We start from the raw sequence: 18,971 nt of genomic DNA, 5'->3' as shown, positions 1-18,971 counted from the left end.
ATCAGTCATGTAAGACGCACTGCGACCAATCATACACTTCTTCCCTTGACTTTGGCCCGCCCCATTTCCATACCAGAAGGAAGTGCGGCACTTTAGTGATCCCGAGTTTAAGCCGAAAGCTGCTCACGTGACCGAGATCTCACATGACGTAGTGCTCACGTGATCAACCGCTTACGTGAGCAGAAGTAGTTCTGGTCGTCGTCTACTGTCTCGCTATAGCCGTTTGAGGGAAGAAGGAGGAAAATTATCCGGTACCGTTAGAGGTTGGTGTGTGGGTGGGAACTGGGGACCCAGGGGTGGTGATGATGAAGACCAAAGCGTGGTCCGCGGGCCGCCTCCGCCTTTTTCGCTCTCTGCTTTCCCCTCCCCCGCTCCTCTCCTCCCCCATCTCAGTGCCGGGAAGCTGCCTTTGCTGCGCCTGGTGGGGAAATGGTGGACGTCGTGACTGTGTATGTGTTTTTGTATATCCGTCTGTCGGGGTGGGTCTCAGGGGACCCTTAACAGAAACCTGAAGGTGAAAAACGTTTGAAAAGTACGTCCTTGGATTAGGAAAAACAGTTATCGAGACTAGTGGTCTGAGTGCTGGTCCATCGTTTTAGGCACTCATTCACCACTGCCTGATTGTCTTGTCTGTCTGTAGTGGGAGGCACCAAGTCAATTTTATCTGTAAAGTCACATCTAGGCAAATTATACGTGCCTGACAGAGGCGCCCAATAAATGTTTTTACTGAGTTGAATATTTAAATAACATTTATTTTTCTGCTTATTACAATTGTTCAATTCTGAACATTCGAAAAATAACAGTATACTATTTTAAAAAATACACGTAATTCACCATCTTCAGATAACACCTCAGCATTTCAGTGTATAAAAAGTATGTGTATAACACATATAAATACACAAATTCTTAACTCACAGATGGAATCCTGGTTCCTACTTGAGGCAACAGAGCCCTCTTGGTCTTCCCAGGAGATACAGTAATGAAGCAGAACCTCCCTGCCACTACAAAGGGATGTTAAGGCCTAGAGTGCTGCAGGGACATTAAATGGGATGGGTCATCCAAGAGCTGAGGCAGGCAAAAAACCAGTCTAAATCTATCGCTCAGACCTAAAGATGGTTTATAGGGAGACTGTTACCATCGCAGATGCAATGTGCCAGTCACATAATAGGCAATTAGTAACTGTTTGTTGAATTGAATCCTCAGTATAGTTTTATGGCAGTTATTACACTTTGTACTTTCTTTTCAGGAGGCCCAGTGTTCCCAGACCATGTCAGATAAGCCATCCACATACCAAATTAGAAACTTTTATAAAATTTGCTGTACCATATTCCAGAAAAGGAAGCATTTTAATTTGTTTCATATTATTCTTTTTCAGAAATAAAAGTAATTGCTCTGTAGAAAATTAAAAAGACACAAATTTTAGAAATAAAATACAAAAAGCCATAAACCTACCACTCAGAGAAACCACTGTTAACATTTGACATATTTCCCATGCATATATTTTTCCTAACATTGTTTATTAAATTCTAATTATAGTGATTTTAAAAGAGTAAAACTGTATAGTAGTATATAGGATGAAAAATAGAAATCCATTTCACTCTTCTTACTCTCCAGTTCTGTTCTCAAAAAAACAAGTTTGTATTATATACTTCTAGATCATCTTCTATGCCTTTGCAAACATGTATATGCATGCTTATATTTTAAAATAAGTAGGGTCATACTATGCATTCTTTCATTTAGTATATTTTGGAAATCATCCTAGGTCAGGGCAGATCTTTTTTTTTTTTTTTAACAACTTCATAACATTGCGTTTTAAGGATAAAGTATAATTCATTCAGTCATCCTATTGATGGATAGTTAGGTTTCTAATTTTCTGCTATTACTAACAGTGCTACAGTGAACATTTGTATTTCTGTTGGCCAGGCCCTGTAAGGAATTCTAGCAGGGTTGAAGGATATATGTTTTTTCATAGTTGAGATGAAGTAGCTGTGATCTCAGGTCATTTAAGATTATAGTATAAGTAATTTCTGATGTTATTAAATATTTTTATAATTTTTAAATTAAGTGTGTAATGTTCTTAATAAAATACCTTTCAAAGAATATATAGCTTCATAAATCTTTGTCTGAATTTTAGATCATTTACTTTAGGACACATAATGAAATGGATTTATGATATCAAAACATTTTCAAATTCCAGAAATACTGTATAAACTTTCACGTCTGGGAGCGTATTAGCTTGTGAACCCTGAATATCAGTATTGATTTATCCTCACTGTTTAGTTTTCACTATCTTGATGCCTGAAAATGGCAATTAATTCTGGTTTTAACATGCATTTTTGATGATCGATGAGGTTTGAACATTTCCCAGACTCCTCTCCTGTATCCTCATATGTCTATTCCCTTATATTTATTTAATCTGTTATCAAGTCCTGCAAGGCCCACTGCTTTGAATGCATAGATCACATCTTTCCTCCCTTTTAAAAAAAAAAACTGTTGTTGCTTTAGGTGAATATCTCTAGGAAATATATCTCTAGAAGACCAGGGTTCTGTTTGAGTGCCATACAGTTGCCACAGCGATCTATCTTGAAAGGCTTCTGAAGAGGTCACTTCCCTTTCCTCACTCACTTTCCCTTCCCCTCACTCTCTTCTCTTCAATTCTTCTTCCCCTCACTCCCTTCTCTACTCTCTCCCTTACCCCCTCACTCCTCTCATTTCACTCCCCTGTTAAAAGGCCCTTAGTGTTTGTCTGTCAAAGAAGGCTTTTGGGATCTGATCTCTGCCTTGCCAGCCATATCGCCTGTCTTGCCTCTTCCTGTTTTTTTTTTTTTGCTTCATAATTTTTAAAGTTTGTTCATGGATCTCTGAACTGGTTAGTCTGTTTTATCTAACCATCCTGAGCCAACTGATGGAATTGGCCAAACGGGCCCTGCTTTACCACCCTTTCACTCTGCACAGAATTCTGTCATAGCAGAGAGAATGTTCATTTGCCCTTTTGTTTTTCGTAAAGACATACAGTGCCACTGTAGGACCATAAGTCCTTTCTGGGCGTATTGGTCCTTGTATGCCAGAGCCAAGTACTAGACCTGTCAACCAAAAATGTAAAGAGAATGTGTGAATTCCCCATAATGTCTTTTTTCCATTTATCTCTTAGGCCTTAACAGAGCCCTAATTTTATCAATTTGCATGAGTTCTTTATATAATAAGGGTATTAATGTTTTTGTTGCAGGTATCTTTTCAAACATATTGTTTGTCTTTTAATTCTGTTTAATCTTTTGACGTAATGAAGTTTTTATATAATCATATAAAGCCATTTTTATTTGGTGACGTCTTCCACTGATTTTGTTGATATTAATTTTTTACACCTTTTTATTGACTATAATGTTAATGTATGGTCAATGTAGAAAACTTAGAACATAAAGAAATTTCCAAAGAAAACATTCCCTGACACAAAATCTCCCGTAATCCTACCATCCAGAAGTAACCACCGTTAATGGTATCCAACACATAATAGGTATCGAATAAATAATTGTCGAATGAACAAATTAGCAATTTGGTGTGGTGTTTTTGTTTTTATGTCTTACAAAAAAGCTATCTGTGTCTTTGAGTGTTGTATTAATAGTTTACTTTTTTTCTTGCTATATTGTGAACATTTTTTCATGATAATAGTCTTCTTATTCTTTTTCAGCTGCACTGATATTGCATTGAGCCAAGCTTGCCACCAAGAGCCTAACAGTCACCATGATGCTGAGCACTGAAGGCAGGGAGGGGTTCGTGGTGAAGGTCAGGGGCCTACCCTGGTCCTGCTCAGCCGATGAAGTAATGCGCTTCTTCTCCGATTGCAAAATCCAAAATGGCACATCAGGTATTCGTTTCATCTACACCAGAGAAGGCAGACCAAGCGGTGAAGCATTTGTCGAACTTGAATCAGAAGATGAAGTGAAATTGGCTTTGAAGAAGGACAGAGAAACCATGGGACACAGATATGTTGAAGTATTCAAGTCCAACAGTGTTGAAATGGATTGGGTGTTGAAGCATACAGGTCCGAATAGTCCTGATACTGCCAATGATGGCTTCGTCCGGCTTAGAGGACTCCCATTTGGCTGTAGCAAGGAGGAAATTGTTCAGTTTTTTTCAGGGTTGGAAATCGTGCCAAATGGGATGACACTGCCGGTGGACTTTCAGGGGCGGAGCACAGGGGAGGCTTTTGTGCAGTTTGCTTCACAGGAGATAGCTGAAAAGGCCTTAAAGAAACACAAGGAAAGAATAGGGCACAGGTACATTGAAATCTTCAAGAGTAGCCGAGCTGAAGTCCGAACCCACTATGACCCACCTCGAAAGCTCATGGCTATGCAGCGGCCAGGTCCCTATGATAGGCCAGGGGCTGGAAGAGGGTATAATAGCATTGGCAGAGGGGCTGGGTTTGAAAGGATGAGGCGGGGTGCCTATGGTGGAGGTTATGGAGGTTACGATGACTATGGTGGCTATAATGATGGGTATGGCTTTGGGTCTGATAGATTTGGAAGAGACCTCAATTACTGTTTTTCAGGAATGTCTGATCATAGATACGGAGATGGCGGGTCGAGTTTCCAGAGCACCACAGGGCACTGTGTACACATGAGGGGATTACCTTACAGAGCCACTGAGAATGATATTTATAATTTTTTTTCACCTCTTAACCCCATGAGAGTCCACATTGAAATTGGACCCGATGGCAGAGTTACTGGTGAGGCAGATGTTGAATTTGCTACTCATGAAGATGCTGTGGCAGCTATGGCAAAAGACAAAGCCAATATGCAACATAGATATGTAGAGCTGTTCTTGAATTCTACTGCAGGAACAAGTGGTGGGGCTTATGATCACAGCTATGTAGAGCTCTTCTTGAATTCTACAGCGGGGGCAAGCGGTGGTGCTTATGGTAGTCAAATGATGGGAGGGATGGGCTTATCCAACCAGTCTAGTTATGGAGGTCCTGCTAGCCAACAGCTGAGTGGTGGTTACGGAGGTGGTTACGGTGGTCAGAGCAGTATGAGTGGATATGACCAAGTTCTGCAGGAAAACTCCAGTGACTATCAGTCAAACCTTGCGTAGGTAGAGGAGTACTAAACAGCTACTACAGAAATAAAAGCTGCATTTATGGGAGTTGAATAGAATGGGAGGGATGTCTAGCATATCCAGTATGATTGATAAATGGGAAATATTCTGATCACTCTTGGTCAACTTTCCTTTTTTCTTCTTTCTTTCTCTCTTTTTTTTAAGAAAGCAAAGATTAAGTTTAACACTTTTGCATTACAAGCTTGTGATTTATGCTTACTGTAAAATGGAAGTCAAGATTGTTTTCAAACTTCAAGCTCAGTAATTTTGAACACTGAGACAGTCATCTAGGATGTAATAACAGTTCAGTATTGACCATAACTGTTAAAACAATTTTAAGCTTTCCTCAAGTTAGTTATGTTATAGGAGTGTACCTAAGCAGTAAGCATATTTAGGTTAAAGCAGTTTCACTTATGTTAAATGTTGCTCTTATACCACAATACATTGAAAATTTTGGATGCATGTTGAGAAACATGCTTTTCTGTAAAACAATATAGGAGCTCTGTCTACGATTCAAAGTGAAAACATTTGGCATGTTTGTTAATTCTAGCTTTTTGGTTTACTATCTTGTAAGGCACGCGAGTGTACACTTTTACTTTTTTTTCTTAAGATCTGGGACGATTTTGAGATGTAATACCAATACTTTAGGAGTTTGGTCATGTCATTTGTATGAAATTCTGGAGCTTTGATTTAAATCTTTCCTTGTATTGTGATTTCCATTAGATGTACTAAGTGAAACTTGTTAAATAAATCTTCCTTTTAAAAACTGGAAAAATAATCTTGTACAGCTTTATTTTTCTTATGTTCTGTCATGAGTCATTTTACACAATCCTCTGCTGTGGAAGTTGATAAGTTGTTTTTAGTTTCTTAATTATTATAAACATACGTTAGCATGTATCATTATTTCTAAGATATATTCCTAGAAGCGGAATTTCTAAGTCAAAGGTACATATTTTTAAGGCTTTTGATTTATATTACCAGAAAGATGATGGTACTTTGTGTTTCCACCAAGAGTATGTTTTTTGTTTTTTTTTTATCTCCTTCCCCCACCATAGCCTTCTTGATGATGCACATTATTCTTCATCTTGGCCAGTTTGTTAGCTGAAAAATGGTATACCATTGCTATTTTAATTTGTATTTCTTTGATTAATGTTGAGGCGGAGCAATTTTCTGTTTGTTTCTAAGCTTATCGCCGTGTCCACAGGACAATTGGGCAACTCTGGAGACTATCAAGACAGCATTTTCCAGAATCCAAAGAAAAAGCAAACAGTCATCTTCCTTTCATTTAACCAATAATGAGAAGATTTAAGTCACATTTCTATGTTTTGAAAAAAGTAGGTCTGTGTTATAGAAATGCAGTCTCCTCCATAATCTCATTGATAGTCTCTAAACACCCTGTAATCTTTTTTCAGGGGCATTTAAACCTTGTTTTAAACCAGTGGTTCTCAAACTTCAGCATGCACCAGGATCCTCTGCAGGGCTTGTTAAATCATTGATTACTGGGGCCCCACTCCTAATTTCTGAAATTCCATAGCTCTGGGGGTGGTGCTTGAGAATCTGCTGATGCTTATTTTACAACCGTGACCATGTATTGTGACCCATCAAAGTGCTTTAATGGCTAAAGGCCAATTTAAATCCTAAAATAACAACTTTAAGAAGCAGCTGCCTTCATGATCCCTGATTGCCTCCCCTTATTCCAGTGACAAGTAGCTAAACTTTCTATTAAAGTGCCAACTGCACGTGATTATTTACAACACCTTGTATCTCCCATGAGGACTTCGGATGCCTGTGACATCCAGGGTTGTCTTACATTGCTGCCTATGTAATGACCATTAAAAATTATACCTCTCAATGATCTTCAGGCCTGGACACCCTCAGTAGCAGCTGCACCTGAACGTCTACAGATCTCTTTGTAGATCTGACCAGAATGGAAATGGATTGTTATCCTTGGTATGTTTAGAGCTGGGATCCCAGAGAAACACTGAGATGGGAAGTAAATATCAAGTTGATATTACCTGCTTCATTTCATTCAAGGACACTTTATTGAGCCCTATTTCTAGAAAATCATTCACACTGAGGATACACTTGGGTAATATGAGATTCTTTGATGACCTCTAATATCTGACATAGCTGAAAGAGCAAGAAATCCATTTTGACTCATATCCTATTGAGTCAGTCATTACTTCCTCTCATCAGCCCTTCAGGAAAACTTTCTCAGAGGATTCACAAGTAGGTGTTTTTTGCTTTCCAGGCTGCTAAGTTAATTTTCCGGAATGTTCTCTATAAGCAAAGATTCTCCAGTTAGCCACTAGATGTCACCAAATCCCAGGAAAGGATAAAGCTCTCAGATCTAAGATGTTTGCTTTCTCTTTGCTGGATAAGAAAACTCAGAAGGGCTCAAGGAGTCTCAGAGGTCAGTGGTCAGCACTAGATGTATAAAAAGAGACAGCAGTACCTGTAGAGACAGCAGTACCTGTAGGGACAGCAGCACAGATGCACGTGCGGATGGATGCATGCACATGTACATGCTCACGCGCGCACACACACCACCTGAGAGTCTTTCAAATCTAACATTCTAACACTTCTCAGGAGAGTTTCCTGGGAGGTAAAGTGGGTAACCAACCCATACCCCCAACCACCAAGTCAGGGGATTCATTTTTGACTTCACCCGTGAGCAATTTGGCAGGATCAGGCTGAAAAGTCTGCAGCCACAACTACCATGGCCTAAAGAGATCTCCACCAATGGCTTGTGCCAGTGGTTCTCAGAGTGCAGTTCCTAGACCAGTAGCATCAGCATGACCTGGGAACCTGTTAGAGATGCAAAGTCTCAGGCTCCATGCCAGACTGACTGAATCAGAAATTCTGGAGATGGGGTGCAACAATCTGTTTTAACAAGCCCTGCAGGTGATTCTGATGCTCAGAACCATGGGCTTCTGCATGGATTTCTTCATTCACCCATTCATTTATTGCCGTATTCATCCAACTACAAAGGAGGCCTCTAAACCAGACACCATCCTATCTGTAAGCATGGCACATCTTCTGTATCTCCCCCACCAGCAAATTGATATGAAAATGCATTGCAAATTCTTTTCCAAATCAAGATCCTTTTCCATCAGAGAATTCCTAAGCTGTCAGCAAAAAGGAGGATCTCTCCAAAATGGGCCTGGAGGACTATTACAAAAGAGGTAACCACTGATTAAATGAAATTCCACTCGCTATGCCTGATACCAAGCTGGGAGAGTCACAAGGGCCATTGCACAACCCGCTCCCACACTGGTGGAAATTCAGTCTTGTGAATGCAAAGCAGGCATGTCCCAGGGGTCACCAGGTTAGCGCCATGCAGGACTCCAATCTGGAAGTGACCAGCTTAGGTTGTGCCTGGAGCCTGTGTGTGGAGGCCACTGTCCCCCAGCAGTGATCGGCACAGACACATGCATAGAACACACCACCCACCAGATAACAGCCCTCTGAAAAAAGAGAATGTTCGGCTTCTGAAAGAAGAGATGGGCACTGAGAAACAACTTCTGAGAATCGCCGTAATTTATTCAGCAATTATTTCTGAACCATTTTCCTATTCCAATGCTCTGTCCGACCAATACAGTAATTAGGACATTTACCTTTATATTGTGAGGACTCCTTTACCACGGTCTTTTCTTTTTCTTACTCCCTCTCTCTCCCTCCCTCCTCCCTGTCTCCTACCTACTTTGCATTGGGCTGGTTTCTCACGATGTCATTACATCGTCAATGCTATCCCCACTTTAGAGATGAAAAAACTGTCAGGGAGGGCGAGGATTAGCTTAGTCTTTGGGAAAGAAGCAGGATGCCCAAGGGGAGGAGGAAATGATGTCTGGCGTGGGGGGAAGGGAAGGAAATGGCTTAGGTCTGTTTGGGACGGTGTAAAGGTTGCAGTGCCCTGCGACCTGTGTGGTGACTGTGGCGGTGATCAGCGCTGCGTCCAGCTCACCTTCTCTGTTGCTCTCCAGCCCGTAGTCCCTTTTCCCTACCGAAAGCCCGCAGCTAGGCAGGGGAAAAGGTCAGATAGGGGGCCTCAGGAGGGTGGAGAGAGAGTTTGATAAGAATCATTCCTTTCTCTCAGCTCCTGCAGTCCAGAGACCCTCAGTCTGCCCCCTTCCCCTCGCCCCTAGTATATCTCGTTTCCGGAAAGGGACAGAGAAGAGGCTGCCAGGGCAATGGCGGCCGGCGGCGTGGGGCTGGCGCTGGCCACTGGAAAGGGGGAGTGGTCAGCGTGGCGAATGGCGGATGGTGACGAAGGGAAGGAAGGGGAGTCTGGTGTCAGCGGAGTTCGGAGACAGGGGACTATGACTTTGCTCGCTATGGCTGGGCTAGTTAACGCTGGCCTGGGAACTTCGCCCGCCATCCTGGGCCCCTCTCACTCCTTTCGGTTCAGCTAGGCGCCGGGAGCGGGAGGGCCAAGGCCAAATCTGGCTACAAGGCAGGGAAGGAACGACCCTGGACCCTCATAGGCGACCCCTCCGTAGACTTTCTCAGGCCGCCCTTCCCCCCGCCGCCGAGTCTTGGTTCTCGTGACCAGCGCCCCTCTGACCCGAGAGCAAGAGGGGGGAGTTCTCTTTTCCCTGCGCACAGTAGACACTCAGTACATGTTTATTTTCAGTTGAATGTTGATTCAGCTTTTATGGCTTGTGATTAATTCTTTTCCTTCTGTTCTCAAAACTCCCATTGCCTACTGGATTAAGGACAAACAGCTCCCCAACTGTTACAACACCATACTGGAACTTTAAATAAAGTTCTGAAAACATGTGGGTTCTTTTGTTTATTTCTCAACTGATATCGTTTTATTTTCTTACTTTAACTTTTTGTATTTCTTTTCTCTGCAGCATGCCCTAAAATGTTTTACCTCTTCTTTGAAACTTCCACTCCTCAGTTCACACTGATTTGTCTTCTAAATCTTTTTGAGCAAATAATCAGACTGCATAGTTATTACATGGTGGTTCTCAAATTATTTCACATGTGATAATTTTGAGTTTTTCTTGGGCTAGGCTGTATCTTTTGTTCTTAGCAAATATGAGGGGCTTCAAAAGTGCTTGTTGAGTTGGGTCAGGGAGAGTAACTGAAAATGGGCGTGATTTTTTTTTTTTTTAGAGATCGTGGTGATGGTTTGCACAACTCTAAATTTACTAAAAAAAATTGAATTGTACACTTAAAATGGGTGAAATTTATGAATGTAAATTACACTTGAAAGAAGTGCTTACAAATGCCTATGGAGTAATGAATAGTGGGGATATGATTTTTTTTGTGGGGAGATTAGCAGGATAAGTAAAAATACAGTGGCATAAGGAAATGACAAAGACTCTCTCTTTGACCAAACTTTAGACAGGTTCTTCCAAATCCACTTTTCAACTAAGCCTCATTCTTGGGCCCTGACCCGGGGCCCTGTCTTCATGCCTACCCCAGTTTTAACAAAAACTTTCTCCTACCCTTGATACCCGATCACCTTGGCCTGCCTTTACCAAGAATCCTGTTAAGCTGGTTTAGCAAAAATCCCCCTTCCTTGATGTCTCCTCTTAGTCATTTTCCATCCACTGACCCCCTCACTCTGTACCTGGGCTATAAATGCCCACTTGTCTTTGTTGTATTCAGAATTGAGCCCAGTTCTATACTGAAGTCTCTTTTCCTCTATAGGAATAGTACTGAAAATCTGTTTTTACTGCTTTTAACTAGTCTCTGGCTGTGTATCTCTTTGACAGAGGCACTTTCAGACAGTGCTTCTGGTAGGATATATCAGTCTACCTGCCGTGGGGGCAATTCTTTTTTAAAAGACCACGGAAAAGTACCTACTTATTCATTCATTCATAAAATACTTATAGAGTGCCTACTTATTGCCAGGGATTATGCTGGGTACCCAGGAAACAGATACAAGCAAAAACTACCTACAAGGTCTCACTCTTCATGAAGTCTAGTTAGTGGGGGAGCCAAATAACAAGCAAATAGCCATACAAGTGTATACTTGCAATAAGGATAAGTATGAGGAGGAAGGGGTCCACGGTACTATGAGAACCTATAAAAAAGTGGGATTTGACTAGTCAAGGTGGTCAGGAATTGTGCCCTGAGAATGTGATTATTGAGCTGAGAGGTGAAGGAAGAATAGAGGCTTATTCAGTTGGAGATAGGGGTTGGGGAGAAGGCTTAAGGCTATGTGTTCAGAGATGGCATAGTGAGTAAAAGGGGCTGAAAGAATGCCAGTAACTCTGGAGTTCAAGAGGCAATGGGAGAGCAGTGTGGTGGGAGTTGAGTGTGTGCTAGTGTATAGGGGTCAGGACAGCAGAAGCCAACTTAAGCTGTTATGTCTATATCCTAGAGCTGCTGGCAACCCTGTGTGTGTGTATGGTGGTGATGGTGGTGGTGGTGGTGGTGGTGGTGGTGGTAATGAATTGGATTCATCTTTTGAAAATATCACCCTGGCTACAGTATGGACAAAGGAGTGGGAAGGGGTCAGAATGTATTGGGGGAGTCCTATTAGGTATCATTGCATCAATCTAGGGTAGAAGTGATGGTAGATTGGACTGAGGTAATTGTGGTTTAGATGAAGGGAACTGGTATATTTTACAGTTACATAGGAAGTAAAATCCACTGGAATTAGCAATAGATTAGAATTGGGAGTGAGGGAGAGTGAGAAGTCAAGGGTAACTTCTGTTGCTGGCTTGTACAACTGTATATTTAAGAGTGCTGGTCAGAAACACTAACTACCAAGTTCAAGGATGAAAACTGTGATATTGGTCTTAGACTTGCTATGCTAAAGATTCCTTTGAGAGCTACATAGATAGTTCAGTGGATGGATCTGCAGCTTGGAAGGAGATTCTAGCCTGGAGATATAAATTGTGAGCTCTGTGCACATAGGTGGTAATTGAAGCCATGTGTGGGGATAATGCTGTACAAGTCAGAAGAGTATCAGAGGGAGAACATAGAAAAAAGCCTTGAGAAACTCCAGGATTTAATGTGGAGGATCGGCCTGCAAAGGAGACAGGAAAAGAGCAGCCATAGAGGTTTAAAAGAATGTTAGGAAGGGCTCGTGTCATTGAAGAGGAAGGAAAAGACTGTTTCAAGAAGTAGGGAGTGGACTGTCAACAGTGCGTTGGTACTGAGGGGTCAAATAACATGTGGACTGGAAAATGTGTGTTGCATTTAGGAATATGGAGGTCATTGGTGACTTTAGCCAGATCTATTTTCATGGAGTGACAATGCCAACATCCGGATTGGAATGGATTGGAGTGTGGTTAGCTGAGAGAGGAAGTCAAAGTTGTGGAAACAAAGTGTATAGGCAACTATTTGAAGCAGTTTGGCTAAGAAGGAAATGAAAATGCCAGGATTGTAGCAGGAATGGGATTAAGGAGGCCTTTAAAGAAAACAGGGGTAAACCTGGTGGATGTGTAAAGTTTACAATAAAGTGTCCATTGGGAACGAGTGGTTTAAATATAGTAGAGAGAAGAGATACATTAGAGCGTACATTGGCCGAGAAAGAGGAGGGTCTGGGACACAATGCACAGGTGGAGAGAGCATCTCCATCTAACAGCATGTCTGCAGGTTTATGTTTGGTGCTAGGAAGATGAGGAAGCTCCCCTCTGAAACCTCCCCCCATTATTTTTTTCTTTAAAGGGGAGTATGTTCTTCTATATGTAGAAAGAATGAGGAAGAGGAGATGTTGGAAGTTTGAAGACATTGGAGAAGGTTTAATTAGTTGTAAGAGTGAGAGTGGGTTGACCAGAGAAAAATAGGACTGCGGAGTAATGTTAACAGGCCATTTGAGGTTGTTGATGGTTAATTTATCATGAACCAAGCTTTACTTGTTCTAAGTGTATTTCTAAGTCCCCAGTATTTTATTTAATCCTCAAAGCAGTCCCACAAGGTAGTTGATAAAATGGGGAGACAGAAAACAATGTCACTTGTTTAAGGTCAAAGACCTAGGGTTGAAGCCAGATATCTAACCCAGATACTCTTTCTCCAAAGGTTATGGTCCTAACCACTACACTAAGATATATCCCCTAAACAGGCCCTGATCACTATTTACCATTGTTACATTTAGATCTACATAAACTATTTGATGGTGCACTATATTGTATGGATGTAGCACATGTTAGGATGCAGTATACATATTTTTTCTCTTATAGGCAGGCATAAACTCAGTTGCGGATCTTGTAAGAAAGCTCAGGAAGGCCAGCAGAGAACATAGAGTTGTTTGCCTTTCTGGGCCTGACTAGAGGCTCTGTCTAAACTAAGCCTCATGGTATATTGGGCCCTGACTCTTTCATAGAGTCTCCATGAATTCGCAAATTGATTTTATGCTTGACAGTCTGCTCAGTTAATTTTCCAGGAACTCTCTAGCTGTGATTCTACATTCTCAAGTCAGCCACTAGACAACACCTAATTCTAGAAACAATTCAGCTTGTTTGAAGATGGGTTACATTTAGGAAAATGGAGGTCATTGGTATAATTTTCCTTCTTTCTGCTTTGCTGTATTTTCCAATTTTCTATAGAGAATATATATAACTTTCATTTTGAGGAGGAAAATGAAGTTACCTTCTCTAAATAAAAAGGCTGACTAGGCAGAGGACAGATATCTAAGATTCAGTGCTTTTGGATATACTGTAGCTAAACATATGCTTACTCTATGATCCAACAATTCCATCTCTAGGTATATGCCCAAGATAAATGAAAGCATATGTGTATACAAAGACTTGTATATAAATGTTCATAGCAACTCTATTCATAGTTGCCCCAAATTGGAAACCCTAATTTGCATAAACAAAGGAATGGATAAATAAACAATGGTACATCCATATAATGGAATACTACTTAGCAATGAAAAAATAAGTCTCAAAAAAATTATGCTAGCGGTGGGGAAAAAATGGCGTAGATGATAGAGGCTCTGTTCATCCCTCTGGTGACCCAATCAAAGTCATGATAGAAACAAGGAGCAAACAGCAAGGAAAAATCACCTGGGATCTAGATGAACAAGCCCCACAACTAGGGAGAAATCTAAGAAATCACCCTGCAAAGGCAGAAAGTAGGACGGGATGAGGATGCGAGGCTGCCCTGTCTCAAGTGGCTGAGTGAGACAGAAGCTGTGGCAGCGGCAGACGCCTCTGAAAGGGGCCATGTTCGTGAGTGGACTTTTCCGGTGACGGACCTGCTCACTCTGAGCACCAGTGGCAGTTCAGCTGTGCAGGGGATCCCAGGGACTTACTGGGTGACACTGAGTTGTTGCAGTGGGAGCAGAGGCAAGACTTGCTCTGTATAGAAGTGCCAGCAGTATTCATTGTTCCCTGTTGAGCCCTACCCATTTCCAGTGTGCTGGACACAGCATTGCCATAGCCGTGACATCATCAAACTGGATAACAGAGGTCACTCTGCTCAGAGGATTTCTTGTAACTCCACCTCCCCCAACTCGCGGCCCCACCTAAGCCACATCCAAGTGTGTCCTCAGCGAGTCAGGTGCTCCTTGCTGAACAGGGGCTAGACTCACACTGGTGGCAGCTGACCTTGGTTTCTGGTGTGGCCTTTTGTGGCAACTATAAGTATAGCATCTGTGGATTGCTTGCTAAATGATAACAGGTGGCCTAGGAGGGGTAGAGGCTTAGGCTAAATTTGGCCTGCAGCTGAGGCCCTCTCAGGACTTTGCTCCTGGACACCCACTACACAAAGCCACCCAATAAGACCGGGAGACTTAGGAACTTGGCTTAGTACATAGAAACAGACATGGAAAGGCAGCCAAAATGGGAAGACAAAGAAGCAGAAACCATATGAGAGAACAGAACAGAGATCCAGAAATAATGAACTCAAGCAATCTAACAGATGCAGAGTTCAAAACACTGGTTATAAGGATGCTCAATGAAGTTAAGGGAAGTGTAGATGAATTCTGTGAGAACTTTAACAAAGAGATAAAAATTGTAAAAATGAGAATGGAAATTATAAAAGGGAACCAGTTAGAAATGAAGAATGCATTATCTGATATGAGAAGTATATTAAATGGAATAAACAAAATGAATAAAGAAGAGGATCGAATGACCGATATAGAGGACAGGGAAGCCAAGGACACTCACTCAGAATGGCAAGAAAAAAGAAGCCACTCAGAATGGCAAGAAAAAAGAAGCCACTCAGAATGGCAAGAAAAAAGAAGCCAAGACTATATAATAATAATTTAAGGAGACTATGGGACACTATTAAGGGTCCAAATATTCGTGTGATCGGGATACCTGAAGGAAATCAAGATGTTGGAGAGCTGTTTGAAGAAATAATGATGGAAAACTTCCCTAACCTGGTAAAGGAAATAAACATAAAACCGCAGGAAGCTCAGAGAATCCTCAAAATCAGGAACCCAAAGAGGCCCACACCAAGACACATTATTATTAAAATGCCAAAGGTTAAATACAAAGAGGGAATCTTAAAAGCAGCAAGAGAAAAGCAGTTAGTTACCTACAAGGGAGTACCCATAAGACTAGCAGCTGATTTCTCAAAAGAAACGATGCAGGACTGAAGGGCTTGGCACAAAATATTTGACATGATGAAAACCCAGGATCTACAACCAAGAATGCTTTATTCAGCAAAGCTAAGATTTAGAGTCAAAGGACAGATAAAGATCTTCCCAGACCGAAATAAACTAAAGGAATTTATCATCACCAAGCCAGTATTACAGGAAATGTTGGAGAAACTTCTTTAAGAACAATGAACATGTATCAAAAACATGAATAAAGACTGGTAATAACTATATATCTATCAACAAGTACCTCAAATGGAAAAGAATTAAGGGCTCCAACCAAAAGATAGAGTGGCTGAATGGATAAGAAAACAAGACCCCTACATATGCTGCCTACAAGAGACTCACTTCAGATTAAAAGACACACAGAGACTAAAAGGAAGGAGATGGAAAAAGATATTGTGTTGATGAACCTAGAGGGTATTGTGCTGAATGAAATGGATTGGATAGAGAAAGACATATCGCATGATTTTATGTACATGTGGAATCTAAAGAACAAAATCAACAACAATAAAAGTGGAAATAAACTCATAGATACAGAGAATATTTAGAGGGATGCTAGATGGGAGGGGAGTTGGGGGGGGCAAAAAAGGCAAAGAGATTAAGAGGTACAAATGGATAGTTGCAGAATAGACATGGAGATGTAGAGTGTAACATGGGGAAGAGGGTTAATAATGTAATAAATATGTAAGGGAGAAGGGGGTACTGGATTTAGAGGAGTGATCGCTTTGTGAGTTATGTGGATCTCTGATCACTATGCTATACAACTGAAACTGGTATATTATTGTATGCCAACTATAAGTGAAAAGAACTCATCGAATTGTACAATGTAAATACAAGCAACTAATTGTCTATTATATTTCAATAAAGACTATAAAAAAATTATTATCCTGACTGAAAGAAACCAAACAAAATAAGAGTATATACTGTATTCTTTCTCTTATATAATATTCTAGGAAATGCAAATTTATGTATATTTTCAGTAATCAGATTAGTGGTTACCTCTAGGGATGGGGATTAACTGGGAAGGTGCCTGAGGGAGTCTTATGAGATGATGGAAATGTTCTATATCTTGATCTGGTTACACAGGTAGATACATATGTAAAGTTCATTGAGCTGTACATTCAAGGTCTTTGCACTTTACTGCGTGAATATTGTACCTCAATAAAAAGGTTATAAGAAAATGTGACTACTTTTGTCAGTCTCTCCTTTTTCCTTTAACCCTTTCCTATCTTTCTCCTTATCTCCATCTCTCTCTATTTTTTTCGTGTCCTTTTGGGAGAGAGTTCGTGGCACATCCAGGCACTAAAGCTCATTCGATCCTCAATCCTGCCAAATGTTCACATTCCCCTCAAATGGAAAATGCAGAAGACAGTTTATTCAGGAAGTAGGGTCAAAGAAGTCTGTGGTTAAAGAATGGCTCCTGGAAGTGAACACTTCTTCCTCTTCCCCTGCACCTGAATAAGATATGTATCTTGAGGCTATCACTTTTGTGGTTATTTCTCTGAGAGCTGATGTCTTTGGAGTCAGACAGACTTGCCTTTGAATACCTGCTTCCAAACTTATTAATTGTTTGACCCTAGGGAAATGACTTATCTTCTGTGATCCTCAGTTTTTTCAGAACATGGCAGAACATGGGTGTATAAACCCTACTTTCTAGGCTTGTATTGAGAATTCAGTGACAGAATACAGGTAATGTACTTTGCCTGCTACAGAGAAACCATGTAATTTTGGCTGGCTCTCTTATTTCCCTATAGGGTTGCAAAACTATGACTTTTGAATCTCAGGTGACATTCTGTTCCTGATCCATTGGGCATTAAATAACCCTTCCTATCATTACTACTACAACTAAAAGAAAGACTTATACTTGTAGTATCATTCTTAAACCCATCCTTAGCCTCACATAGTCTCTTTTTTACCAAATAAGAATGAAGAGGGCTCTTTCATTGGCTTTCACAACATTCCCGGATGGTCTATTTGAGACAGCTAGTTGTTATCCTGTTTCAGAAGTGAAGACTAGAGAGGCATCTTTACTTCACCAAGACTCAAGAGTTTGTGATTGGTCTAGCACTGACAAATATTCTGTTATATTGCCCTGTAGGGTATAGTAAGACATTGCAGATACCTAAGTAAATAAAAATAGGGTTATGATTTTTCTTCCTACTCCAGATTCCACCAGACAACTCATTCCTATCACATGGAAATAACCATGAAGTCAACCATATGCCTATTTACCTCCCTCTTAGCTGACCCATTTCGGAGAGATTTTTTGTGCTAGCTATGCTATTTAGTTGCTCTCAAAGTTGTCTGTTTTAGGGAAAGTTCAGTAGAGAGGAAATGGATGTTCATTGAATGACTGCTCTGTGTCAAGCACAGGTCAAAACAACCCTGTAGGCTAAGTACCACTATTGGATTTTAGAGATAAGGCGACTTAATTTTGGAAAAGAGAATTAGTTTCTAGACAGTTACTCAGCTAATATGTGTCAAAGGCAGTATTTCTTATTCTCATCCATTAATTTTATTTCTTTTTACTTTATATTTGAATAAAGAACATGTGATGAATAGATTAGCTTTTTTCTGTCTCAGCCCCGTTACAGTCACCATCAACCAAGGTGTCTGTGTGAAATCAAAACCATTCAGTTTATCCATAAAAGCAAATCAAACAGTGATGGTCCATAATCTCTAGACAAAGCTTTGGCCAAATATCCATCTACCTATCCATCTATTTGTTCATTCATTAAACAAATATTTATGCAGCACTGATGATGTGCTAGGCCTCATGTGAGGTGTGACAGTTAACTCCAGAGTGGAACCATTTATCTTCCATGACTGAAGCATGATCCTTATAGGGACTTGTGTTAGGAGTGAGCAGCTTCAGGGTTAGGGTAGAAGTGGGGATAGTGTCTCAGAAAGAAAAAAAAATATTTGCTGAGCATGGACTGTGTCAGATCAATGAAGTCCCAAGAAGTTCATTAACCCCCAAGAGGATTCCTAGTTCTCAGCCCTAGGCAGCAGCATTTTGGAAGGCCACCCTGGAGGTGCAGCCCTGAAGGGTCTGAGGCTTAGATGTGCCTGCTCTCCTACTCTCTGTACTCCTGGGTCTCAAATGGTCATACTTGTCTCTGTATCCAAACCCTACATTTTAGTATAAGTTTATTTTATCCCATGAATAAGGATATCTTATTCACTTGGGATGGTCAGGCTTGAAACTGGACCTCTTCACCATTTCAGAGGGGCTGTCAGGATATACAGTATATATGGGTAAGGCAAATCAGAATGAGTACACAAATCTATCACTATGACCAAAGTTTGGATTAAAGATTAACTATGCCTTCCACAGAGATGTACTTTAATATATGTTTTCTGTATT

General features: G+C 40.9%; 1 protein-coding gene across 2 annotated transcripts; it reads left to right on the top strand.

Annotated features, from left to right (window-relative positions):
- Positions 1–82: 82 nt before the first annotated feature.
- Positions 83–5,869, top strand: HNRNPH2 (heterogeneous nuclear ribonucleoprotein H2). Of its 2 annotated transcripts, none has more exons than XM_011383802.2 (2): positions 83–251; positions 3,686–5,869. In XM_011383802.2, the coding sequence occupies exon 2, from the start codon at positions 3,739–3,741 to the stop codon at positions 5,086–5,088; it is 1,350 nt and encodes a 449-aa protein (XP_011382104.1). In that variant the 5' UTR covers positions 83–251; positions 3,686–3,738; the 3' UTR covers positions 5,089–5,869. The 2 variants fall into 2 exon arrangements, with proteins under 2 accessions (XP_011382104.1, XP_011382103.1); XM_011383801.2 differs by having other exon boundaries at positions 83–263.
- Positions 5,870–18,971: the final 13,102 nt, after the last annotated feature.

The sequence above is a fragment of the Pteropus vampyrus genome, unplaced genomic scaffold (genome assembly GCF_000151845.1).
Source record: "Pteropus vampyrus isolate Shadow unplaced genomic scaffold, Pvam_2.0 Scaffold543, whole genome shotgun sequence".
Taxonomy (NCBI): domain Eukaryota; kingdom Metazoa; phylum Chordata; class Mammalia; order Chiroptera; family Pteropodidae; genus Pteropus; species Pteropus vampyrus.
Note: the sequence above shows the minus strand (reverse complement) of the source record. Positions and strands in the feature narration are given on the sequence as shown.